Below are 27796 nucleotides of genomic sequence, written 5' to 3'. Positions count from 1 at the left end.
TCTAACTCCTTGAAGCTCCCCTCTACTTGCTAGATGGGGTGCTTCATGACTCATGAATCATTTAATAAGCCAATTAGACCTTCAAATTTACTTGCTTGAATTTTGTTATGTAACAGTCTTTAAGATAGTTTTTTCCTAAGTTTATTATTTTTTTTTTTGTTGGGGAGGGGCAGAGAGTGGGAGAGAGGGAGAATCCTAAGCATACTGCACACTGCCAGTGCAGAGTCCCACCCGGCCAAACCTACCAACTACAAGATCACGTCCCAAGCCAAAATGGCGAGTCAGACACTCAACTGACCGAGTCACCCATGAACCTTGGTAGTTATTTTTTTATACTTAGTATTTTCCAGATTTGGGGGCATTGGAGATCATACAGAATGATTCTTACTTTACAGATGGAGAAAGCAAGGCCATGTTTATTAAACTTACTCGTGACTGGAATGACATTTTTAGGGCCCCAGTATAGCACGCTTTGTTCTGACTGCACGAGGAAGGAGATAACTGTTCTGAAGCATCTTGTCACTGAAGATGCTTGTTCTGACTTCTACTTTTCTGGGAAGACATGGTGAAGATCAAGTGAAGGAGGGGATGGCAGTGTTTAGACAATAAGGAATGACCAGAGGGGTAAATTGAAAAAAATGGTAAACATAGTAACTGCTTAAAATCAAAAGGAAAAGATAACTGCTTTAAAAAACACTGGCAAATAATTTTGATTCTATTTCTTATATTTACTGGTTTTTTAAAAGAGGTTTCAGTGTTTTTTTTTAAAGTGATGACTCTAGTAAACAATAATCCATTTACATTAAAATATTAATTTTTTATTTTTATTTATTTATTTATTTATTAAAAAAATTTTTTTTTCAACATTTATTTATTTTTGGGACAGAGAGAGACAGAGCATGAACGGGGGAGGGGCAGAGAGAGAGGGAGACACAGAATCCGAAACAGGCTCCAGGCTCTGAGCCATCAGCCCAGAGCCTGTCGCGGGGCTCGAACTCACGCACCGCAAGATCGTGACCTGGCTGAAGTCGGACGCTTAACCGACTGCGCCACCCAGGCGCCCCAATTTTTTATTTTTTAATATTCGTTTTTGAGAGACACAGAGCACATGTGGGGGAGGGGCAGAGAGAGAGGGAGAGAGAGAATCTGAAGCAGGCTCTAGGCTCTGAGCCCCTAAAAGATTAATTTTTAAGTTAGTTAGCAGTTTGATTAACTTCTGTTAGTCAAATTTTCTGTTGTAATGATAACACTCATTATGGCAAATATTAAAGAATTAATTTTTCTTCTTACAAAATATTTATTTATGTAATAGCCTACAAAGCTATCAAGAAGTCATTATTCCAGATAAGACAAAACAAACTGTGATGTAATTATCAAAATCAAAACAGAAATGCCTTCCATTTCTAGGGAAAATTGAGTATTTGTCTTACATACTCCTAAGATCGGGTACATGTAAAAAATTAAGAAAATGAACAATGTATTTAGAATGAAATACAAATATTGAGGCATCAGGCCTTGATAGTAAATGAAGACATTGTCATGATTTGCTGGACCAGGTAGCCTTGGAATTTTGACACTTGGTGGAAGATAAATTTGGTTTCGCACTTGAAATTTAATGCCAAGTGACTATTAAGAGGAGTAACCTGAAAAATTTTGTTTGCCGCACATATCAGTAAAGTCACCATAATGGTGAATCAATGTTCAGGGATTTAAAATGCAGAAAGGAGACCATTCAACTGAATGATCAGAAGAAATTTGATTAATAGTGGCAAAAATTTCTTGTGCCCATACAAGTGAGTGGTTCTCATCTGCCCATTTCTGATGCTATCCATCAGTAAATAATTCATCATTGTAGATCCCTGCCTTGCTTCTTATAGCCCCCTTTATAAAGATCATACAATAGAAAAGGAAAGAAATTGACACAAGTGGTTTCGGCTGAGCCTAAAAAAGAGCAGGCCTGGAATCCATGAAAAGACTCAGGGAAGGCATCGCAGAATTAGAGCAACCTCTTTGCTCACTAAGGGACAGGGAAAAAAAAAAGAAAAAAAAAAAAACAAGGTGAAGAAATGCACTAAAGACAATAAATTATAAAACAGGGTGAAGAAGCAGAGAAAAAGAGACTACATGAACCCCTCCTAGCTGTCATGCAGCAGCCTTTATCTGGGAAGTTGAGCTGCCCTGAGCTGCAGATAAGCAGTTTGCTGTAAGGCAGATTTCCATTTAATGTGGTTAAATTTTATATGATGCTTTATACTCTCAATGCTCCACCCTGCGGTTTGGCCTTTTATAAACTGCCCCATTTGCTCTGGGAAGATAGCTCAAGCCAGTGCAAAAGGCTTTCTAATCTAACATGAAAATAATGAATTGTGTTTATAATTGAATTATTAGCCAATGAAGACTGCTGAGAAATGCAGTATGGCATTTCAGTGGAGCAGTATAACATATAAAATTATATCTCCCAAAGCAAAATAGCTGATTTAATGCACTCCATGAATGTATTCCAAAAAAGCTTGACAATTTAAAATTATATAGATAGGGCAAGTGTTTTCCAGAGGTATGGTATTTGTGTTTGCATTGAAATGAATCAGACAAAATCAACTGCTTTGTATAGGCTGTAAGGCCTTTATTTCTGTCGAGATCACTGATATCCCCATTGCCTATCTCCTGAACCCCAGCAATTACAATGTTCATGGGACAGTCTGACCCAAACCATTCAAAGAAGTTTTTGTCGATAGTCCTCTGCCTTCTTTATGAGCTGAGATGGCAGTATAGGTCCTCACTCTTCAAATTCATTTCCTGGATTTTTAAATTCATCCTTTGATCCTCTGGGCTAAGTTTAACCATTTTAGTATACATCAAGGGTATATGTGTAATTATGCTTTGCTAAGTTATGGTGCAGTAAGAAAACATTCAACCTCAAATCAGAAGACCTGAGTTTTAATCCTGTCTCTTGCTACCTGTCTAATTTTGAATGAGTCATTTAACCCCTACGAACAGAGTCTGGTTAACAGATAAATAGAGACAGTAGCCATCTCAGGGAGGTTTTAAGAGATTTAAATAAGTAATGAGAACACTTTTTTATACTTTGATTCTCCCCTAATACTTCATGCCCTACTAGTTTAGATCGGAATTATTTTTTTCCTAGAGAGGCTCCTGCCCGCTGAATTTTGATCTTAATACGTGACACATGTCCTCTCCTCAACTTAACCAAATTAGACACCCTAACTGCTACATTTCAGAACTGTTCTGCTCTCTACCTGCTCTGTCACAACCTTGGTTTAGGCCCATATTGTCTCATGACTCCTGTAGCTTTTTAACTGGTCTCTTTGCCTTAAGTTTTCCCATCAATAATTTGTCATACTCTGCTGCCAGCGCTACAACCTAAATGTGATTAGACCACTCTCCGGCTTAAAATTATTTAACAACAACCATCTTTATAGGTCACAGGGTTGCATCAGGTTGCATAACTTGCCATGATTAGAAAAAAACAAGAAGAACAAAAACAAAGACTGAAAGATCCTGCTGCTGGGATTAATTACCACCAATGAACCAAACATGATGTGCCTGATAGACTGGAGGGGGTTGACAGTCAGTGACCCACCTGCCTTTGCCTTCTCTGGTGAAGCTGCATTCCTGGCTTGTCTAACACGCCAGCCCTTCATTCTTTCCCACTGTCATCCTGGAGCTCTGAGAATGAAGCTCTGTAAGCAAGAGAACTCTTTTAGCAGACATGCTAAAGACTAGATTTACATGTCCATCTTTTCTAAGTAGTATCAAAAATCAGACAATGGCAAGAGACATGCATTCTTCAAATAAGTTTTCGTAAATGGTCAAAACCAAGAATGAAATCCTGATTGCCCTCTTCTCCATGTACAGTGAAGATTGAGACAAATTTATTTACTTTAACCCTACCTTCCTAGACTGTTAATATAATCTGGAGTTTCTGATAACATTAAGGCTAAGTCACTCTTTAAAATGTTCTAGTCCCTCCTTATAGAATGAGTTTTATATCTATATTTAATTTTAAGGTGATATTTATGATATTATTTTGACTTATTACACTTTATTTTTCCCACCCACTATCAGCCACTTACCACTACAATTTCTCCTTCTTAAGGAGAAATTTAAGTATTTAAATAAATTTAAATAATATTTAAATAAATAAACAAATATTTAAATAAATAAATATTTGGTCAGTTTGAGTATATTCTAGGTAGGAACATAGGTTGTATCTCTTGCATTAGGTGAGCCCTTGATTGTATACAACTCTAGGCTGATTATAACATTTGTTACCATTCATTTCCCCCTAAAAAGTGGAACATACATTTTGTCTGGAAATAGACTTCTGTGCTCACAGTTTTGTTTTGTTTTGTTTTTTCCTAATTCTCACTTTAAATCACTAAATGTTGCTATGCCATTTCCTAACTTATAGCTGTGATTAGATGTTCAAAGCCAGTCTGCTTCTTTTATCTTTTTTATTTTCAATCCCGAACTTTTAGGAACATCTTTGTGATTGGGTAGCCAGGACATAAAAGGCATCCTCTCTTATTTCCCTGGCCATCTTATGAAGGTGTAAAGGCGAATCCTTCACTTCACTTAGAGAAAAGTCCTGCTATGTGAAGCTTTGCACAAATGCTGTGGTGACAGGTCTATATATCTTGAAGGCCTTCCATTGATTATTCATTGTTCACATGCTCAATGCACAGCTCCTGCCTGTCTGTTCTTAGATTATACATTATGTTAGAGTGGAAAACCCATATATGCCTCACTAAATTTTAGATTTAATTTTTGGCTTCTTGGCATTGGAAAGGTTTTCCTTCATCTGGATTCCATTTTCTTCATAACTTTAAAATCTTTAAAGTTCCTTTATTTTTTTTCCTTTCTGTAGTACTACAGATTTCCCCCCGTAGATTTTGTTTCTTTGGTTGTTTCGGTGGGAATTAGATACTACTGGGTCTCAATTTGCCAGCTTTAAATGCAGTTGACTTCCTCTAAATTATGTAAGAATTTTCCAACTTTTCTCCTTCCAACCAACTTTTACAGTTAACTTCCTCATCATGGATTTGAATTTTACATTTGTATTTTAATTTCTTTGCAATCTCTTGCTTTCTTACTCTATGACCTTTCATCTCAGTATCAAGGCTTTTCATGGTCTTTTCTTCTTCCTTGGCTTTATTAAAGATACTGAAGAGTCTTATAAAAATAACTTCTGGTCCCTCTAAGAAATCATTTTCAGAGATGTGATCCTCTCTGAGTATTTGGACTGGTCTTCTCTTTAAGCCCTTGCTTTAATATATTTTTCATCAGTCTCACATAGGATCCCCTTCTCTTTTCTATTTTTACCTACCTTATTATCTAGGAGAAATCTACAAAAACTTGTTATTTTAAATGAAGAGGTTTGTCTTCACAGGATCCATAGCAGAGATGTTAGATGCTACAACGCTCAATGTGCACTATCATCAGGGACCTTCTTGTGTTCCTCTTCCTCTTTGATGTTTTTACCTTTGGGGAGAAAACGCCCTCCAGTGTTCCTGGCATAGTGTTCCTCCTCTCTCCTGCTCCCCACCCCCACACACATTCCCTCCTCTTTCCTACACATATATTGTCACGAGCATGGTTTTCTACCCTTCTTGGCATCTAGAAATTTCCATCTCTGAGTAAGTATAGAGAAATGCTGATGAAGCACAGAAATAATACTCTGGCTCCTTAAAAAAAAAAAAAAACCCAAAAAACAGTAGTCCCAAAGTAAGGGACTGGCTTTACTTTTTCTGAACTATGACAAACACTGTGGATGGTAGAGATGTCTTTTTTCCCCCTTTCATTCCTTTTAACTTTCTTTGAGGAACGAAGGCTGCTATGTTTCATGAAGCAGCATGTGTGCACTCCTTATTGCTATTCCTAATCCAGCTCCATCAATTTTATGGTTTGTGGACATTCCCTATAAAGTTGCTGCTCTTGGTGACTTTTCTTTTACTCTTAGTCTTTCATTTTTAGGGTCATGTGGATTTTTGACGTTGTCAGTGTTTTCCTAGGTATCTATTGAAAGGTTGAAAGAGCCCTGTGTAAGGGTTGTGACTTGGAGACATTTTATTTTTTAAAAAGTTTATTTGTTTATTTTGAGAGAGAGAGAAAGAGAGCATGTGAGCGGAGGATGGGCAGACAGAGAAGGAGAATTCCAGCAGGCTCCTCCCTGTCAGTACAGAGCCTGATGCGGGTCTCAGTCTCACCAACCATGAGATCATGACCTGAGCTGAAACCAAGAGTCAGACACTTAACTGACTGAGCCTCCAAGGCACCCCATGACTTGGAGACATTTTAATTCCATCTTTTAAAAGTGCAGTTTGATCACTGAAGAAATCGATATAAAGGAGTAAGGAGAATCTAGGAAAACTGTCTTGAATGCTGATGTTCCTAACCTTTTTATAAGGTTGTATGTAAATAGCTAGGTAGCTTTTTACGAAGCCTCCTGTTATTGTATTTTAGCTGATTTATTTATCATCTATCTATCTGTCTGTCTATTTACCTATCTATATTTGTTTATTATATTTTAGCTGATCTATATTAGTGTAGAAGGGATGCTGGGCTGGAGTAAGGCTAGCTGAAGTTCAGGCCAGATCTGGTACTATTTCCCTGTATACAGTGATTCACATTAATTTTAAAAGTGAAAAAAAAATTGGGGCGCCTGAGTGGCTCAGTCGGTTAAGCATCCGACCTCAGCCATGATCTTGCAGTTCACGAGTTTGAGGCCCATGTTGGGCTCTGTGCTGACAGCTCAGAGCCTGGGGCCCGCTTTGGATTACATGTCTCCCTCTCTCTTTGCCCATCTCCCACTCATACTGTCTCTCTCTGTCTCAAAAATTAGTAAAACAGTAAAAAAAAGTGAAAAAAATTAAAAAGTAAAATGAATCAAGTAACTTATTTTAGACAAGCCAGTAAACCTCTGCATCAGTTTCTTTATTTATAAAATTAGGGGGAAATCTATAATATTTATAAATTACTTTATACATGTTTAATTTCACAGCATTGTAAAACCAAGTTATTCTACTAATAATTGAGACCTGGTGAGTTCATAAAGAAGCTAGGGCAAAATTTCTGACCTAATCAATCTCGAATTCAATGTACATTGATTTTCAGTTTTGATTTTTAACAAACTCCCTATTTGTAAGTAAGTATTGGTGTTTCTATCCCATTTTTGGCAGAGGCATTTTCACTTAAAGAAAATTTTGCAATCAGCATTTATTGAAAATAGTGTGCTTGTGTTGAAGCATTTTTCTACCATAGGTGGCTGACACTGATGGATCTTTTTTCATCCATATTTTAGTGAGTGCCCTAGGTTAGTTATGATTTTCCAGACTTCAAAGAGAGCAGACAAACCAAAATATTGGGACTGTGAGGTATGTTCAGGGACAAAGACATTTTGTCAACTCTGTGATTATACTTTGCTTGACCTTTTTGTGAAGTGGGGTGAGGAGTACTCTGAGAATGACTCACTGGTCGTTCACCTCAGAGGGCATCTGGGCCTTAGTCACTCTAGGACTTCACAGAGAAAAGGTATCAAACTCATATCCTTTGACTTTGAAGGAATAGTCTTTTTGTAATTCGATTTAGGTCAGCATTTTGAACCTAGCCATTTTACATGGAGTATTTTATTTAAATTTCACAATAGTCTCCAAAATGTAGGTTTTGCTATCTATATTATAGATGAGGAGATCCCTCCCTAAGACTAAAGGAGAGTATGCAAATTGCCCTATGTCATATACTTAATTAGTGGTAAAGATTCCATCTATAATTTTTCTGACTCCAAGTTCATGCTTGTAAACATCATGTTGAGTCTATCAGTTAGGATTCAGTTCTTCTGCATGTTAACAGTAACCTAACTACAATTGCATTACTAAGTGGAGCTTTAATTACTGCACATAACAAGCAGTACACCATTAATATGCAGATACTTAAGAAAATCAAGCTCCTTCTAGCTTCCTTTTCTTCCATTGTTTGTATTGGACTTTCTTTTTTTTTTTAATTTTTTTTTTCAACGTTTATTTATTTTGGGGACAGAGAGAGACAGAGCATGAACGGGGGAGGGGCAGAGAGAGAGGGAGACACAGAATCGGAAACAGGCTCCAGGCTCTGAGCCATCAGCCCAGAGCCCGACGCGGGGCTCGAACTCACGGACCGCGAGATCATGACCTGGTTGAAGTCAGATGCTTAACCGACTGCGCCACCCAGGCGCCCCTGTATTGGACTTTCATCCTCATTGTTGCAAGACAGCTGCTCAACCTTCTGGTGTCATGTATGTATTCCAAGCAGGAGGGAAAGGATGAGCAAAGGAGAAAAAAAAAAAAATCACCTGTTATCTAAATTTAATCTTCTTCTTTTAAAAATTTTTTAATGTTTATTTATTTTTGAAGGAGAGAGAGACAGAGTGTGAGCAGGGGAGGGGCAGAAGAGCGGGGGACACAAAATCCAAAGCAGGCTCCAGGCTCAGAGCTGTCAGCACAGAGCCCAATGCGGGGCTCGAACCCATAAGCTGTGAGATCATGACCTGAGCTGAAGTCAGATGCCCAAACTGACTGAGCTACTCAGGTGCCCCTATCTTTTTCTTCATCAGAAAAATAATAGCTTACCTGGAAGCCTTTCATAATACACTTCCATTTGTATCTCATTTAGCCTTAAATCTACATTTATGGCTATTCCAAGCTTCAAGAGAATGTGGGGATTCATATTTTAAGTCAAAATTTATTAAAATATAATTTACATACAGTAACACTCACACATTTTATGTATACAGATCTATGGCCTTTGATCAAATACATACACCTGTGCATTCACAATCACGATTATAGAATATTTCCATTTTGAGGAGCAGTGTTAACTGAGCATTTTGCCATCTTGAACAAAACTGAGGTTTAGTTCTAAAAAGAAGGAACAGACAATATTAGGTAGGCAGCATTGTCATACTAAGGTTAAATTTTTTATTGAGGAAAAATTGACATATAATGTTGTATTAGTGTCAGGGTATAACATAATGATTCAGTGTTTGTGTATGTTGTCAAATGATCACCACAATGTCTAGTTTCTGTGTACTTAAATAATGGTTTGGAACAGCAATAGAGGAATTACCCATAAGTGAAAGAAGACTGTAGTTATCATTAACCTAGCTTGAAACAGGAACTTGGGTAAATCTCCAGATCTATTTATGTCTCAATTTTCTAATATTTAAAAGAAAAGCTTTCAAAAAGATCTTGAATGTGTCAAAAAGTGGGGTCCAATGAGTGAGATAATTTATGTGAAAGCACACTGAGATCTGTAAAGCTCTATTCAAATATAAAGAATTGTCTTTTCGCCCACGATTAGAGGTGTTTCCTTTTGATAATGATGATGAACTTGACTTACTGGCCTGAAATATCACAGTTGTGAAAGTCATATGTAATTGTAAAATATACTAACTCTTTAATTTATCAGTGGCTTAGAAATCAAGACAATATGCAGCTCTAGGTAGAGTCAATTTCACATTTTCATTCTTACCAGTTCTCTTTCCAACTATATCTTTTTCAATTGGGTAAAAATAGCACCAAATGTATAATTTCCTGAACCTATCAAGTATATGTACATTTATAACTAATAAATTGTTGTGTGACTTTTTAGTTATTATATAATATTTTAAAGATAAATCTTGACAGTCTTCTGATCAAACTGAAATATAGATTTTGAGAAATTATACTTTTTGTAAAATCAAAGAATCTGAACTGTTGGAGTGTTTAGGAAAACCATTTTTAAATTTGTTCTCTTTTTGTTTTAGAGGAAAACACTCTTTAAATTCACCTCTTGGAATCAGGTGTAAAAAGTTAAAAATCAAAATCTACTATGACACTTTGGGGATACTCTAGAATCAGACCTCTTGATTGCTTGTTATGCAGGATCTATGAAGAAATGTGATATTTTGTAGTATTTATTACTCTCAGAGTTTTGACATAACACTACTCTGAATGTGAATATCTTTCAAAATGTGGCTCTTTCCTATAGACTTTAATCATGACTAGTGTCAACTAATATTGGCCTTTATTAAAAGTAAATGTATCTGATAACCTGGGATACTCATTATCTCTGGCCAATTACTCTCTTCATTAAAAAATTGTTTATTATTATTTTAATTAAGGTCTTTGTTGTTTTGTTCACAAAATTCCTAGGTTGGATTCAACACTGGCTTTGCTGGTCCTTGGGGAGGCTGCCAAATTAAACATGGCCTGCTTGAAAGCTTTAATGGAATTAATGAGAGATTTTCTTTTAAGCGTTATGTCTGTTCAAAATCAGGTAACAGTATGTTGTTAATTTACGTGTGCTAAAAGACCTGAAGAAAAACAAATTTTATTTTTGCCACTATTTAAATTGAATATAATATTAGGGGTTATAATGAGCATAACTTTTTAACAAAATTTTAAATTAAATATAAAAGTAAATGCACATTTACCATATATCCCAATATGGATAGGTAGACAGATGGGTATAGTTAAAGATATAGAGGTATGGAAATAGATTACACACACACACACACACACACACACACACACATACATGAGAGGGACTTTATTTTTTAAAATTTTTATGTATTTATTTTGAGAGAGAGAGAGAACATGGGGGAGAGGCGAGAGAGTGGGGAGAGAAAAAGAATCTCAAGTAGACTCCACGCTCAGTGCAGAGCCCAATACTGGGCTTGATCTCATGACTGTGAGATCATGACCTGCGCCGAAATCAAGAGTCAGACACTCAACTGACTGAGCCACCCAGGCTTCCTTACATGAGAGGAACTTTAAATTGTATTAACAAACTTGAGAACATACAGTCATACATGGTTTAGTTTCCTTTTTTAGAAAATTTAAAGTATATTACAAAAAACACTTTTTATTGTAATTACATATTGTTAAAACTTACATTTTAGTCTGCATGAGATAACTTAACAATTTCTTCATTGTTGAACAGTGAGTTTGTTTCTAATTATTCACAGTTAATTGCAAACAATATTGAACTGGTAAATCTCATGAATAAAATCTTTATCTGTGTTTATGACTATTTCTTCAGAATAGATTCATAAATTACTGAGTGATAGACTATGAACTGTCTTTTAATAATCTCAGAAAGGATGTTCAAATTCCTCTCCAGAAGATATAACTGTCTTGCTTTCCTATGAAAAATGTATAAAGTGCCACACATAAGAACTGAGCTTTATATAAAAAAATATTCTTTTATAATATGATATGGAAAATGCTATCTCAGGGGATTAATTTACATTCTATTGATTACCAAGGAAATTGAAAAGTTGTTCTTTATAAACTTTTTAGATATTTGTAGTTTTTATTCCTTGAAGTAGATTTTATGCAGTCTACCCACAGAAAACCTGTTTTTTAATTGAGTACATTTTAGAAATATTAGTTGGTGATGGTCTTTAATAGCTCTATAAAATTTGAAGATATTTCTTACCATGAGTACAGTATGTAGTTTTAATTATGACAGAGCATATCTTGATTATCTAATAACTATTTTCTCATTTTAGGAAGAAAGCTGCAAGGTAGATGATGTTTCCTGGGCCTGGAATGTCGTCTACATATACACAACAATTCTTGCAGAAATTTGCTTGTATGCAGCCACTTCTAATTTGAGAAAAACTGCTTTTATTGGTTTCTGTATCTGTACAAGATCACAAAAAGACATTTTACTCATGGATAAATCAGAAGAACCACCTAAATTGAAGGAAGCAAGTATTTTAGGTCTTTTGGACTATTTCTCTTCAAAAATGTCAGATAATTGTAAGTAAATTATTTCTCAACTTGTTGAGAAGCACTTCTTAAATGTCTCTATCTGCATATAGCAATAAGTATTTTATATGTTATTTTATTTTATATTTTTACAATATAGTGTTTTATTAGTTTCAGGTATATATTATAATGATTCAACAATTCCATACATCACCCAGTGCTTATCACAAGTGTTCCCCTTAATCTCCATCACCTATTTAATTCACCCTCACAACAATCTCCCTTCTGGTAACCATCAGTTTGATCTCTATACTGAGAGTCTGTTTTGTGGTTTTTTTTTTTCTCTCTCTCCCTTTTTCCTTTGCTCGTTTTTTGTTGTTGTTTTTTTTTTGTTTCTTAAATTCCACATGAGTAAAATCATATGCTATTTGTCTTCCTCTGACTTATTTCACTTAGCATTATACACTCTAGCTCCATCCATGTCATTGCAAATGGTAACATTTCATTCTTTTTTATGACGGAATAGGAATAATATGTATATATACCACATATTCTTTATCCATTCATCTATTGATGGACATTTGGCTGCTTCCATAATTTGGCTATTGCAAATAATGCTGCTATAAACATAGCACGTAACCCTTTGAATTAGTGTTTTTATATTTTTTGGGTAAATACGCAGTATTGCAATTATTGGATTGTATGGTAGTTCTATTTTTAACTTTTTTTTTTAACGTTTATTCATTTTTGAGAGACAGAGAGAGACAGAGGTTGAGTGGGAGAGGGGCAGGGAGAGAGGCAGACACAGAATCCGAAGCAGGCTCCAGGCTCCATACTGTCAGCACAGAGTCCCGATGTGGGGCTCAAACCCACAAACCACAAGATCATGACCTGAGCTGAAGTCAGACGCTTAACTTATTGAGCCACCCAGGCACCCAAAATTTTCTTCATCTTTGTCAGAACCAGAGAATGTACACCCTCTGGAAATAAACATTTGATCTCCTCCTCATGTTCATACAGGATTTTTGGCTTTCCTGTATCAGTCATTACCATATGTTCCTTTGCTTTACATGATGGTACAAATGCCTAGTCAACTATTTTTACCATCAAATGATAGGTTTTAAAAACTGTGTTGATGTGATTCATTATACCTTGATTCTTACAGCATCACTGATTGATTTTTCCACATGAGGAAAATGATTTTGTCTGGGTTGTCCTGTATCATTGATAATGATCACCAGTTTTGTAAGACCACAGAAGAAAAAGCTCCAAAAGTAGTATAATCTGTGCAGGCATTGTCAAATGATTACTGGGGAAAATAGGTTTATCTTTTATGGAAAGTGACTTAAAGAACCTGGAGCTGTTGCTGTATTTAATTGAAAATGATTTTTTCCCATACTTTTATCCTTCAAGTAAGTAAATTTTTTGTTTAGAGTGAGAGAACTGGTCAGAAGTCACACAGATTTGTATTTTAATTCTATAATTTGTATCTTGGAATCCTACATCAAGTTATTTAATTTTTCTGAATGATTACTCGATAATTATGATAAGACTACTATTCATATCATAACGCTTTTTATAAGAAAAAATATAGAAACATATAAATGCGTGGCATAGTACATTGTGCATAGGAAAGGTTCAATAAAGGTTAATAGTTGTTATGGTTGTTAATGTAGTTGTTAATATTATAGTGAGAAAACATCAGTGAAGAGGGATTTTTTTTTCCTAACACTTAGTACTATGTACACTTTATATCCTGGGGATGCTGTTTTATTTATATATAAAGATATAAATGACAGTGAAAAATATTTTAAATGGTATATATAATATATAAATAGTCTTTTTACTAATAAGTCAAATCGTGTTATCAAGGCTTTAATAGGAAAAAACCTCAAATCATAGTTTTATAAAGGCAATGTTATAGGACACTAAAATAATAATTTCCTTGAAGATAATTTCCTGGTGATCTCATCTGATATGGGAGCAGAACTTAAACAATCTAGAAGAATGACTATTTAGCATGTTCCATTTTCATTCTGTGATTTTGTGTCACACAAGCTTTTCATAGAATCAGACATATAATAAGTCTAGAGTGAGGTCTCTGGCCAGTGATTGAAGCGCTGCCTTTTAGTTGATTGAATAGAAATTTCTATGTATGCTTATAAATACCAATTATACATTTAACATTTGCTACTGTGGACTTAACTGTGTCCCCCAAAATTCGTATCTTGAAACCATAGCCCACAATGTGACTGTATGCGGAGATGAAATAACGATGGTGGGGCCTGATATGTTTGAATTTGTGTCCTTGTAAGAAAAGACACCAGAGAGCTCACTCTCTCTACTGTGAGGACACAGTAAGAAAGCAGCCGTCTAAAACCCAGGAAAAGAGCCCTCACCATAAACAGAATCAGCTGGCACCTTGATCTTGGAAATCCTAGCCAAGGATTTGGCTAGAAAAGAAATAAATTTCCCATCTTTAAGACTCTCAGTCCACGGTTTTTTGTTATGGCAGTTCAGTTATGCCTCCCAATGGGTGGTGTGCTGTAGACAGATCTGAATATGCTCAGGTGCCTGACTAATCCTTATCTGAAACACAAATTTTTGCAACAGAGACTCCATTTTATTTATTTGCTTGTTTGCTTATAAGTTTTTAATTCCACTTAGTTAACATAGTGTTATGTTTGTTTTGGGTGTACAATATAGTGGCAGCATAGTCTCTAGATGAGACAGTTTTGAGCTGGAAAAACATGAGGGAAGGTGATAAAAATTAATTTATTTAAATGCACAGAATTTTGCATGATCCCTGTTGAAATTCCAATTTTGGGAATCATTTTGCCTTGATGGGTCATAAAGGATGATAATAGTTAATTAACATTTATTGAGCTCTTACTATATGTCAGGTATTATTCTAGGCTAATTCATTAATCATTACAACGAGACTCTACCTAGATATTCATATAATCCTCAATTTACAGATGAGAAAACTGAAACATGAAGAGTTTATTTGTCCAAGGAAATATATTTAGGAAACAGTACATCTGGGACTTAACCTAGGCAGTCTGGCTTCAGAGTCCATACTGACTACCTCACTATGCTGAACTAAGTAGGTTAGTTGACCTGCTGAATGAAAAATTTTAAAAATTATCCATTTGCATGTTGTTGAATGTGAAGAAGACGGCTGTGAGAAATTCTGACAGTCATTATCCTACAGCACTGTTTGTAAAAGCATTTTCATAGACTTTGTGTCATGTGTGGTCTTTATTTCTAATCTGAATTCTTAGGACTTGTTCTAAAATTTTGTATCAAAAAATCCTAAAACTGGAGTGTAGGAATCTGTATTATTAAGCCTACAGAAAACCTAACCTATAAATTTAGCTGTTAAACAAGCTGCTAAAATGCTGTCCTAATCATAGAGGAAAATATCTCTCTTACTTGTTATTGCAGACCTTTATGCATCCAATTGGAGACTATTTATGTCAGGTGATTTATATATAATTTTACAAAAGGGAAACATAGCTTTGTGTTGTACTCTATATTTTAAACACCGTCTTCTGTGCTCCTACTTTGGTTTTCAGAGTGTTAAAATGATAGTTTTTTTTTTTTTAATTCATGTTAGTTAACATATGATAAAATGAGAAGCTTTTAACAAGCCTTGATTATCTGGAATATGTGTTGTGAAATTAACACCTGAAAATGGTGTATTCTGTGAGAAACCTTCAGACACCGATGTAGTGTGTCTTGTCTAAGAAACATACAATGAATGAAAGAATCAAATATATCATAGAAAAGTAAAATTCTTGTTGGTCATGTAGTCTCACTCAATGTACAAATCTCTGCTAGACCATTTGCGAATAGTCCACAGGCATATTCTGCCTAAAAGTCAACAGGAGGCACTGGGTGGCTCAGTCAGATAAGCATCCAACTCTTGGTTTCAGCTCGAGTTATGATCTCATGGTTCATGGGTTTGAGCCCCACATGGGGCTGTGTGCTGGCAGTGCAGGGCCTCCTTTGAATTCTGTCTCTCTCTGTCCCTTCCCTGCTCGTACTTTCTCTCTCTCTTTCAAAATAAATAAATAGACATTTAAAAAGAAAAGAAAAAAAAGTCAACAGTGATCTGGAACTCCCTATCTCCCAAAGTGGGTCATTCCACTTTTAAACACTGTAAACAATTCATCCTTATATTAAAATGAAATCTATTTTTCTAACTTTGGTTTAGGTTTTGCCTCCTGGAGGCAATAAGAAAAAAAAAGTCTATTGCATTTCCCATATGCAAGCCCTTCAAATATTTGAAGATAATTGCATTGGTTCTCTTTCTCCACCTCTTCACTTTGCCATCATCTCCCATCTCTGCTTACTGCCAAGCTCCTGTGCAAACTTTTCGTAATACATGAAAAATGTATTTCCAATATGGCTTATAATTAGCCTCTTAAGTTTGCTAGGAGGTCATAATGTTGTTAACTTAGAATTTGTAATAATTTATTCCAGTGTCTTAATATGATGTGAGACCCAAGTATTTTTTCATTCAATGTTGTCTATGAATGAAAGAAAGTAAATATGACATTCTTCTTTTCATTCTTCTGTTGAGAATTATTTTCTTAATCTGGTTATGCAATGATAGTGGTGAATGAAATATAGGTCTCAGTTGTAAAATAACTTTTTATGCTATATTTTGATTCATTTTAACTTGGTTTTGAAAAAACATTAGCACAGAGCAATAATTCCTTTTTAAAAAGCAAATGTAAGTGAATTGGAATCTTAGAAACAATTGAAACTCTTAATGGTACTGTATTAAATCTTCAGCATAACTTTTACCTTGGTGAAGGTTATTCAGAAAAGTATACAGTAACAAGGTTGTATTTATTATACATGGAAAATATTTAACTCCTTTAAAAATCTACATTCATGTTAGTGATAGAATTCAGGCAATCTTCTTAAGTCACAACTTTTTGTGTTGACAAATCTAAAATTACCACCGAGTATTTTATATACATATATGGAAGTTAACCAAATGTATCTATTTGTCTTTTTCTTTTTTAAAAATAATTTTATTGTGGAAAGAGCACTTTACATGAAATCTACCCTCTTAAAAATTTAAATGTACAGTTCATTATTGTTGACTCTGGGTACATTGCTGTACAATAGATTTCTAGAACTTATCTTGTTTTTTTTTTTTTAATTTTAAATGTTTGTTTATTTTTGAGAGACAGACAGAACATGAGCAGGGGAGGGGCAGAGAGAGAGGGAGACACAGAATCCGAAGCAGGCTCCAGGCTCTGAGCTGTCAGCACGGTGCCCTACACAGGGCTTGAACCCACAAACCGCGAGATCACGATCTGAGCCGAAGCCGGACACTTAGCTGACTGAGCCACCCAGGCGCCCCTAGAACTTACCTTGTTTTTTTTGTTTTTTTTTTTTTTTTTTTTTTAATTTTTTTTTTCAACGTTTATTTATTTTTGGGACAGAGAGAGACACAGCATGAACGGGGGAGGGGCAGAGAGAGAGGGAGACACAGAATCGGAAACAGGCTCCAGGCTCCGAGCCATCAGCCCAGAGCCTGACGCGGGGCTCGAACTCACGGACCGCGAGATCGTGACCTGGCTGAAGTCGGACGCTTAACCGACTGCGCCACCCAGGCGCCCCGAACTTACCTTGTTTGATTGAAACTTTATGCCTCTTGGTTAGTAACTCCAATTTCTCCTTTCCCTCACTTTCTGGAAACCATACTCTTTGATTATAGTCTTCGATTTTATGAATATGACCATTATAGATACCTTATGTAAATGAAACCATGCAGTATTTGCCTTTCTGTGAGTGTCCTCTTTCACTCAGCATGATGTTCTCAAGATTCATCCATGCTGTTGCATATGATGGAATTTCCTTCATTTTTAAGGCTTAACAGTATTCCATTGTGAGTGTATACCACATTTTCTTCATCCACTGGCTTTATATTAGTTATGAAATTATAAAAATGAAGAATTATAAAACAGCTATTTAAAAAACTAATACGGAACCACAAAAGGCCTCAAATAGCCAAAGTAATTTTGAAGAAGAAGACCAAAGCAGGAGGCATCACAATCCCAGACTTTAGCCTCTACTACAAAGCTGTAATCATCAAGATAGCATGGTATTGGCACAAAAACAGACACCTAGACCAATGGAATAGAATAGAAACCCCAGAACTAGACCCACAAACATATGGCCAACTAATCTTTGACAAAGCAGGAAAGAACATCCAATGGGAAAAAGACAGCCTCTTTAACAAATGGTGCTGGGAGAACTGGACAGCAACATGCAGAAGGTTGAAACTAGACCACTTTCTCACACCATTCACAAAAATAAACTCAAAATGGATAAAGGACCTGAATGTGAGACAGGAAACCATCAAAACCCTAGAGGAGAAAGCAGGAAAAGACCTCTCTGACCTCAGCCGTAGCAATCTCTTACTCGACACATCCCCAAAGGCAAGGGAATTAAAAGCAAAAATGAATTACTGGGACCTTATGAAGATAAAAAGCTTCTGCACAGCAAAGGAAACAACCAACAAAACTAAAAGGCAACCAACGGAATGGGAAAAGATATTTGCAAATGACATATCGGACAAAGGGCTAGTATCCAAAATCTATAAAGAGCTCACCAAACTCCACACCCGAAAAACAAATAACCCAGTGAAGAAATGGGCAGAAAGCATGAATAGACACTTCTCTAAAGAAGACATCCGGATGGCCAACAGGCACATGAAAAGATGCTCAACGTCGCTCCTCATCAGGGAAATACAAATCAAAACCACACTCAGGTATCACCTCACGCCAGTCAGAGTGGCCAAAATGAACAAATCAGGAGACTATAGATGCTGGAGAGGATGTGGAGAAACAGGAACCCTCTTGCACTGTTGGTGGGAATGCAAATTGGTGCAGCCGCTCTGGAAAACAGTGTGGAGGTTCCTCAGAAAATTAAAAATAGACCTACCCTATGACCCAGCAATAGCACTGCTAGGAATTTACCCAAGGGATACAGGAGTACTGATGCATAGGGGCACTTGTACCCCAATGTTCATAGCAGCACTCTCAACAATAGCCAAATTGTGGAAAGAGCCTAAATGTCCGTCAACTGATGAATGGATAAAGAAATTGTGGTTTATATACACAATGGAGTACTACGTGGCAATGAGAAAAAATGAAATATGGCCCTTTGTAGCAACGTGGATGGAACTGGAGAGTGTGATGCTAAGTGAAATAAGTCATACAGAGAAAGACAGATACCATATGTTTTCACTCTTTTGTGGATCCTGAGAAACTTAACAGGAACCTATGGGGGAGGGGAAGGAAAAAAAAAAAAAGAGGTTAGAATGGGAGAGAGCCAAAGCATAAGAGACTCTTAAAAAGTGAGAACAAACTGAGGGTTGATGGGGGGTGGGAGGGAGGGGAGGGTGGGTGATGGGTATTGAGGAGGGCACCTTTTGGGATGAGCACTGGGTGTTGTATGGAAACCAATTTGACAATAAATTTCATATATTGAAAAAAAAAACTTTTGCCGTAATCATCTTTTACTTACTCCAGGATAAATTATATTATTTTTAGTGCTCTAGGTAGGATATGTTTGGAGATTTATATTTGATCTATTCTCACATATGCTATCTCTAAGTTTAGTCTATATCTTTTAGAAAACACAGTTGTATTTTTAAAATGAAGGAAGAATTCAGAAATCATCAATCTGAAGATCTACATGCCCTGCTTTCTTTTGGATGTATTTGTAGGTCTATAGCTTATCCTGCTGGGTATATCATTCTTTATTTCTTTCTGTCATCCTTTTAAACAAACTATAGTTTTCAAAAGAGGTATCACTGACCTCACTATTCCTGAAAAGCCCTATGCATCCAAAACAATCTCATACCTTGTTAATATAGGTGACAGGTGCTACTTAATGCACCAAATATCAGTCACTGAAAATTAGTTAACCCCTACTCGGATAAAATTACCACTTCCATCAGGCTTGTGAGATTAAAAAAAATAGAATATTCAGTTGATATCATGATACTGACAACATGAAATGTACCTGTTTGTTCTTTATTTGCAGGAAAGTATAGAGAATATTATAAATGGCTTAAAGAGCAAATAGATAATCCAGTCCAATTGAATAAGGATATTAGATATTTATTCTCTCTGCCTCTCATATTTCTATATGCTATCTGTTGTGGAACATATAAGATAAATATATGGAACAGAAAGGCTAATTTACTAACTTTTGCAAGCTTCAACACTAAACCTTTAATCTTCCCTAATACCTAGACTCCTTGCTTATATGTTACCTCATGTTTTTCTGAACTTTCTTTTGTACCTTTCCAGTGGACTTGGTCAAATTATAGCTTGTATTTTTAATAATTGTTTTACATCTCTTTGTTTGTTAGGAGTAGACTTGGCTACATGTAGTAAAAAATACATTAGATTAAACAAAATGAAAATTTATTTTTCTCCCACATAAAATAAATCCAGAAATAGGCAGTCTAAAGTTGGTTTTGGGATTAAGAGGTTCTCAGGGAGGCAGGTTCATTTTCTTTGCTATTCTGAGGGTTTAGAAGAGAATAATTATATCCATTTTCTACTAAGTCTTCTTAATAGAAAGTACACATAGCGTTACCGCTGTAAACTCAATGGCTTAAATGTAATCATATGGCCACACCTAAGGAGAGTTTGTTTTGTTTTTTAAGTTAAGTATCAATAAGCCAAGCTAGGGTAGTGATTCATATTACTAAGGAAGAAGGGGAGAATGAATATTGTGAAGAAACTTACAATCTGTGTAAAGCTTCTTTTAGCAAATTTTGTTCTCTCTTAGGTCAGAGAACATATTTTAGCCTTTCATGCCTCATCGTATATTAACTAAGGCATTGACTCAGAGTAGCCTCTCAATAAACAAGTATTGAATATTGAATGGATGAAGAAAAGGACATGGATACTGTATTGAGATCTAATTATGAGATGACATTTTCAATCCAAAATGGTTATTAAACACCATCTTTACCCATTGTATGTGTATAAATGTTTCATTTTTTTCTCATTCTTTTTTTTCCAAAATATTTAGCACAAATTCTTTTCAATCCACAAGAAAAGAGTTGTTTTTGTTTACTCATTATAATGTGAATGTGTATTCGGTGCATCATTCTATACTAATGACTCATGCAACATCAAAAGAATTTAAAAGCAACTTTGGATAAACATGGGTATCATGTGGTTATGGAGAGTAGGATTTCAATCTGTAGTTTGAAGCGGCAGTTTTGCTTACTTCTGATTTGGAGAAGGGAAGAACTGGGGATGAAGCAAGTAAAGATGGTGAGTGCTAAATAAGCATGAATAGTTAATGAAGCTATTATGGAAACCAGCCTATCAGAAATGGATCCTTGGTCCTGGAATCTAAAGTGTAATATACACAGTAATAAAGGCATTGGATTTCAGGATGAATTTGTATTTCTCTTTAAACATTGGACGTTTCTGGTAGCATTTGACAAAACTTTCATGTGAGGAAAATTAATTTGGACATCAGAATATTTAGACTTGCAAAGTAAACACATCCTATCTACTCTTATCTTGAACATTTGGAATTTTAGTTCACTGAAGGTAGGGCTTATTGTGATGATTATGGATTCCTACTTCAAAAATGTTATTAACTTATCTGTAGAAAAATCTCCTTCAATTTCCCCATGAGCACAGGTTTATTTACAGAGAAACTAATGACATTTAATTTTCAGGATATTTTACCACATAGGACCCTTTTATTTTTTATTTTTTAAAAATGTTATTTAGTTAACATACAGTGCAATATTGGTTTCAGGAGTAGAATTCAGTGATTCATCACTTACGTGTAACACCTAGTGCTCATTACAAGTGCCCTCCTTAATACCCGTAGGAAGACACTTGGAATATCTCTTCATAGAAAAATGTCTTTTTTTTAAACTTGCAAAAATAAGAATTTTTAAAAATGTTCATGTATTTATTTTGAGAGATAGAGAGAGAATATGCATGAGTAGGGGAAGACCAGATGGAAGGGGAGAGAGACAATCCCAGGTAGATCGCACATTGTCAAAGCAGAGCCCAACATGGGGCTCGATCCCACAACTCTGGGATCATGATCTGAGTCAACATCAAGAGTTGGACGCTTAACGAACTGAGCCACCCAGGTGCCCCAAGAATTTTTTATAGTTTTTGTAAAAGAGGGCTTCAAAATTATTTATGCTCTTATAAAATCTAAATCTGCCTCACTCACAGGTTGGAGTACCTTAAATACTAACAACTCATAACCATCCTGCATATTAATATTAACATTGCTCTTTACATCCAGTAAGCATTCTATCAAGTTTATGTGTATTGAATTAAACTTAATAACTTCCAGCCTGTTAGGTAACTGAGAAAGACCATTCAATGTGTTGAGGATAATTATAGTTAGCAAAAACAATTATAAGTAGCGTTGAAGAGTAATTTAATAAAGTTATTTTTAAAATTATTTTTGAATCATAATGAATATCTCTCTCCCTCTCAAATGTTCTAGAGTGGTTGCTGGTACCAAACCTTGTCATTAAAATATGGTTTATTCTGGGTATCCTTACAACCAGTTATCAGGGAAAAGTAATAAAATGTATATTAATACAGAAGAATATTTACTTTTTAGACAATTTTACTTTCAATTATAAGATGGAAGAGCTCTTGACCTGTTGCCACAGGTCAGTGTTATCTTTATATACCTGCATGAACATACTCACTCAAAATATATCTAGCATTAGGTGCACGATTAGAATGTACTGGGCAAATTAAACTCACAATACTATATTTAGGAATAATTTGGAGAATAATTTCTAGAATTCAAAATGTGTTCTCTTCCAATTCCTAAACTTGGTGAAGAGAATATTCAAAACATACCATTCTGTCTTATGAATGCATGTACATGTACAAATCCTAAGTGAAATACCAATAGACCAATTTCAGCAGTGTGTTAAAAGAACAGCATACCATATTTATTCTGTTCATTCTAGGAATCCAAGGAGAGACCAATATTAGGACATTTAAATATCTTATAACTAAGGAAAAAGGAGTCACTCTTTTTTTGTTTATTTATTTATTTTGAGAGAGAGAGAGAGAGCGAGAGCAAGCATGAGTAGGAGAGGTGCAGAGAAAGAGAGGGAGAGAGAAAGGGAGAGAGACAATCTGCTGACAGTGCAGAGCCCGACAGGTGACTCAATCTCACCAACCATGAGATCATGACCTGAGCTGAAATCAAGAGTCCGATGCTCAACCAGCTGAGTCATGCAAGCACCCCAGGAAATAAGAGTTGTTCTTCATAGATGCCAAAATGGAATTGATTAAACTAAAAACACATGCCTGATTTTTCAAAAAAGATAAAGCAAACAGGGTAAAAACAAGAAATATAAGGGTACTTTCTTAAATTGATGTGTATTCATCAGAAACCAAAATTAACATTATCCTTAAGAATAACTAAAAATAATCCCATATAAATTAACTGAAAGTCAAAGATTTCTATATTAATTGCTTATATTTTACCACATTCTGATATCCTCGCCAATATAAAACAAAAAGAAAAAAGCAAGTATAATATTGGAAAAGCATTTATGAGTGATCCAATGTCTATTTTGAATAGCCAAAAGTATGAAAATAATATTAGCACTAATTAAATAAAGTGGTTACTTACAAGAAACATTATTGTCAATAACTTTACAACATATCAGTAATAACTAAATAGGAAAAAAAACCCCTCTGATAATAGTGTAAAAACAGCAAAATTGTAAGGAGTTCTTATATGAAAGAACAAATCCCATAAAAGAAGACTTGAAATAAATGAATATAAATTTACATATTATAAAGAAATAGACTCTCCCTAAATTAATCTAGAAATTAAATGTAATTCTAAGAGAATAGTCAAAAGAATAGAAGTTGGCAAGTCTATTCTATAGAAAATCTGGAGGATTATAGTCAAGAAAACTTAGAAAAATAGCAGGCATTTTCTTGAACATAAAACAATATAAAATTCTCTGTATTCTACTAGTAAAATAACTAGTCTGTCTGGATTAATAGATTTTCATAACAGAATATAAATTTGTATTTGTATCTGTGACTATGATATTTACCTTTTGCCATATTTTTTGCCATATTTTTTGATATAGAAGATGCATTAGTATATAAGATGTCTTAGTTTTATAAGAACTATTTTTGAAAATATTAATTACTTCTATCATTTGGGCATATTTTAAAGTATCCCTGTACAATTAAGCCCATTATTTGTGAATATAATTAGATTACATTAAATACTGCAATCAACTGGAAATCATAAAAACTGGAGATGCAGTCATATTTTACTAGAAAGTATGAATGAAGTTCATTAAAAGTGAATAATGTTCCACATTTTAGTTAACACTGAAAACTAACAAGAACACCATTAAGTTTTTAAAAAGTGGGTAAATTCCTGAAAAACACACCACAGTAAAAAGCATGTAGCAAAATGATTTTTAGAAGGAATTTCCAGATCATTCTTATACATGAGTATCTTACTGAATGTTAGTATACAGGCAAACACAGGTGGGAAAGGGATGACAGAGATTCTAATAGGAAGCTGCCTTTCACTAAATTTCCTTCTGGCTTAGTAGGCTGCAAAAATGAAAATAAGTACTCGTAATTGTTTCAATTTTTATTCTCAAACTCCAGAGGATCATTATCTTTCAAGTTAGGTAAATCATGATTCCAAAATTTGAAAACCCCTCATCCCTGCAGAGATCCAGAAGATTGTCTTTATTGTTGACATTTACTGTTTTAGGATCTGATGGTCATCAGAGTCATGAGACAGCACATTGTCCTTAGTACTACAAAGGACATATCTAATTCCATTTTTAAAATGATTCCATTGCTATTTTTTGTTTCACTCCACCCTATGACATTTAACACACTTCAACTTCAACTTGAGTAGTTGTTTAGGTCTTTTCCTTTATTTATTATTCTCACCTCAAAATTCGGAACTGATATCTATCCATATTACTCATCCTTCCTTCAAATACCTTATTGATTGACACATCTAAAAGCAGAAATTTTCTGGTCAGCTTGGTGGGTAGTTAATTCTCTCCTTAACAAATTCTATTATGTGATGCCATTTTCCCTAATAGTCCAAGGCTTGGACAACACTTGTCTCATAATTTCATTCCTTCCTCACCCATCTGATTTTTACATTAGACTAGGGTAAACCACTTAACAGGATGGAAGCTATTTATTATCTTGCTTAATGAAGAACACAGAGACTTTTATTGGTTCACAGATGTCATCAAGAATCTGTCTCTTTATGTCTTTCTATTCTACTTCTCAGGGATGTTGGATTTTTATTCCTATGCTTGTTATCTCATTATTAAAAGAGCTTTCTAGCTCTCGACATCACAGACTCACGTAGCATTGCAAGGCAAGAGGAAAGAGAAGGGATGATACTGGCTTTTTTTCTAAAGAGTCTGTCCACCTTATAAAACAAAAGATTTCCAGGAAGCACTCCAGAAGACTGTCCCTTGTGTGAAACTGACAGGATAACTGGTTTCATGACTAGCTACAAGGAAGGCTGGAAAAGTAAATGCCTGGTGAAGAGAAGCATTTGTGATGGCTCTGGAGAATTCATTCCCATTATCGGGGTACAAATAGGGTTCTATTTTTAAGAAAGGGGCAAAATTTGGCTGGTAGGTCAGCAACTACCTACAGTGTTTAAAAGTTAGAAAAGATGGAAAGTTTGTGCCATCCGCTCAACATACTAACACAACTTAGTAATGTATTTTATGATGCATAAATTTTAATAGTCATGGTGTTAGCAATTTGAATAGTCAAAGCGTATACTCCTTTGGAGTTTACCATCTTGTTTGATAATATATCCAGTGTCAGAAACACTTTGTATTTGGTTGATATTTATAAAAGTGGAAAATTAGTTTGTCACATTATTAGTCAAATACCAGTAAAACATATTTTATTTTCGTATTCACCTGGTGTATTTTTGTGCTATTTTTGTTTTTACCTGAATATATAGTACATATATTCTTAATAAAAGTGATGCTCCATTATGTTGATCCTCTAAAATTTTTGATAACCCCTGTCCTTGTTATCATTTAAAATTGATGAGTTGTCTCTTTTTTGATACTGAATTACTTTAGTTACATTTGTATGTTAGTACTTCATGGTGGGGGTGGGAAGGGGTTACACCTGGATATGTTGCTAGGCAACTGGCCCTGAGCCTGGGATCTCAGAGACTGCGGGGAGCTGAGAGAGGAACTGCTACAGGTACTCTATTTTCCTTCCATTTAATGTAGCCTTTGGCTGAGCTGCTGTCAGCGCCCTTGGGGATGCGGGGGTGGGGGGGTGGGGGGGGGGTGGGAGTGTGGGGGTGGTGGAGGCAGAGGACAATGGCTTCAGTTCATAATGTGTGAGAAGAGCTGAGAACTTTAAGTATGAGGTGAAGGAAGAAGAGTCCCTGTGGTCAAATATTTCCTGGATATGAGCTATATTTTGTGATCTAAGATTACTTTATACCCAACAAACATGGGAAAAGTTAATCATTTTCTTCTCTGTCAATACTGTCTCAGCAATCAAAACTTAATCTGTATGGATTGTAGAAAATAGTTTTTAATTGTAGAGACAAGACCTAATCTTCTAACTTTATACAAGGATCTTCATAAAGCACAAATAACTAGGATAAAGGGTTACCATGATTTTTGAAAGTTAAATGTTGCTACTTTTCCCAGGAAGTTTTGCTCCCATCCAACAAATAAATCTTAATCTAGCTCTGTATATGTTTAACTAAAAGATTCCTATTTCCTCATTCTGTTTATTCTTTTTTGGGTTGCTACTATTTCTTTTGGTTGGACAGGCTAAAACAACATGCTGGACTTTTCAGCCAAAAAGCCTTTGTGTAAAAGTCTTTACTTACTCAAACAGAGGAGCTGAAAATCTCATGGGAACATTCCTCACATTTTTGAAGCATAAATACAAAGGTATATCCCATTTGAGCCAATGGTCTAAAATCCATCTGTGGCTGAACATAGTGAAAAAAAGACCCAGGAACTAGAAATCATGCGAGATTTTGTAAAAGTATTAATGGTGTTAAAGTATGTTACAATGTGCAGTTTTAGAAACCAATTTTTGTAATAATATGCCTTAGCAGGGAATAAAAAGAATAATATAGTTGTTGGCTTTCTATGCAAATTAATTTAGAAGCAAATGTATATACATTAATGAAAATAGCTCAGTTAGGTACTTGTAACTTCCTTTGTTATACCAGCCAGAATTATATTAAGATTCTCCAGAGTGTTTTTGATTGATTTTTTTCTGTCATTAATCTGGTCCAGAAATGAATATAATACCCTAGAGTCAGTTTGCTTTTTACCCCTCACATCTATCAAAAGTAACCTGATAATATGTTCATGGGTACAGAGGTCTCTAATCTAATACATTATTCCTATGTTTGATCCAGGTGTTTCTTACTGTTTTGAGTGAATAGTTCTTTTTAAATACTTGCTAAGTAGTTACTTATAGGAAGAAATAATAGAAGCTCCCCCAAAAGGGTGAAGGATGAAAAAATTAGGTAACAGGAGGAAGAAAAACAGCACCAAAATGGCGGCATTGTAGATGAATATATGTGCACTGAACTAGACTCGGTGTCAGAAGTTTGGGATGAGTCTCAGCTCAGCTGTCATGTGCTAGATTATGGTAGCTGGCTATACCTTTCAGAATCTTAGTTTCTTCAAGATTATGGATTTTAAAAGAAATTTGCATGTACCATGCTTATAAACGTAAAGTTATTCTTTTTTTTTTTTAATTTCCAAAAGAATCTTTATTATTTTCTTCTTTTTCTTTTTTTGTTTGTTGCCCCTTGGATACAAAAACCTGTGAGGATTAACTACTTCCATAGAGATAATCTAAAATCTTGGTGATATTCTTTAGTTTAATGAAATTGAAAATAAATCCATAAAATAGAAATGTGATGTTTCTTTAATTGATTTATAAGAATCATAGTTCTCGAAAAGCAAA

The 27796-nt window shown here is 35.1% G+C and overlaps 1 protein-coding gene across 1 annotated transcript in view; it reads left to right on the top strand.

Moving 5' to 3' along the window:
• Positions 1-27796, top strand: part of TMEM232 (transmembrane protein 232) — a 197794-nt gene that overhangs the window by 34647 nt on the left and 135351 nt on the right. The window contains exons 8-9 of the mRNA XM_047072694.1: positions 10188-10311; positions 11549-11801. Coding sequence (XP_046928650.1) covers positions 10188-10311; positions 11549-11801 — 377 coding nt within the window. The remainder of the gene's footprint in view (positions 1-10187; positions 10312-11548; positions 11802-27796) is intronic.

The sequence above is a fragment of the Lynx rufus genome, unplaced genomic scaffold (genome assembly GCF_022079265.1).
Source record: "Lynx rufus isolate CCGP_SWC_20201006 ecotype Redwood Valley unplaced genomic scaffold, mLynRuf1.p SCAF_1, whole genome shotgun sequence".
Lineage (NCBI taxonomy): Eukaryota > Metazoa > Chordata > Mammalia > Carnivora > Felidae > Lynx > Lynx rufus.
Note: the sequence above shows the minus strand (reverse complement) of the source record. Positions and strands in the feature narration are given on the sequence as shown.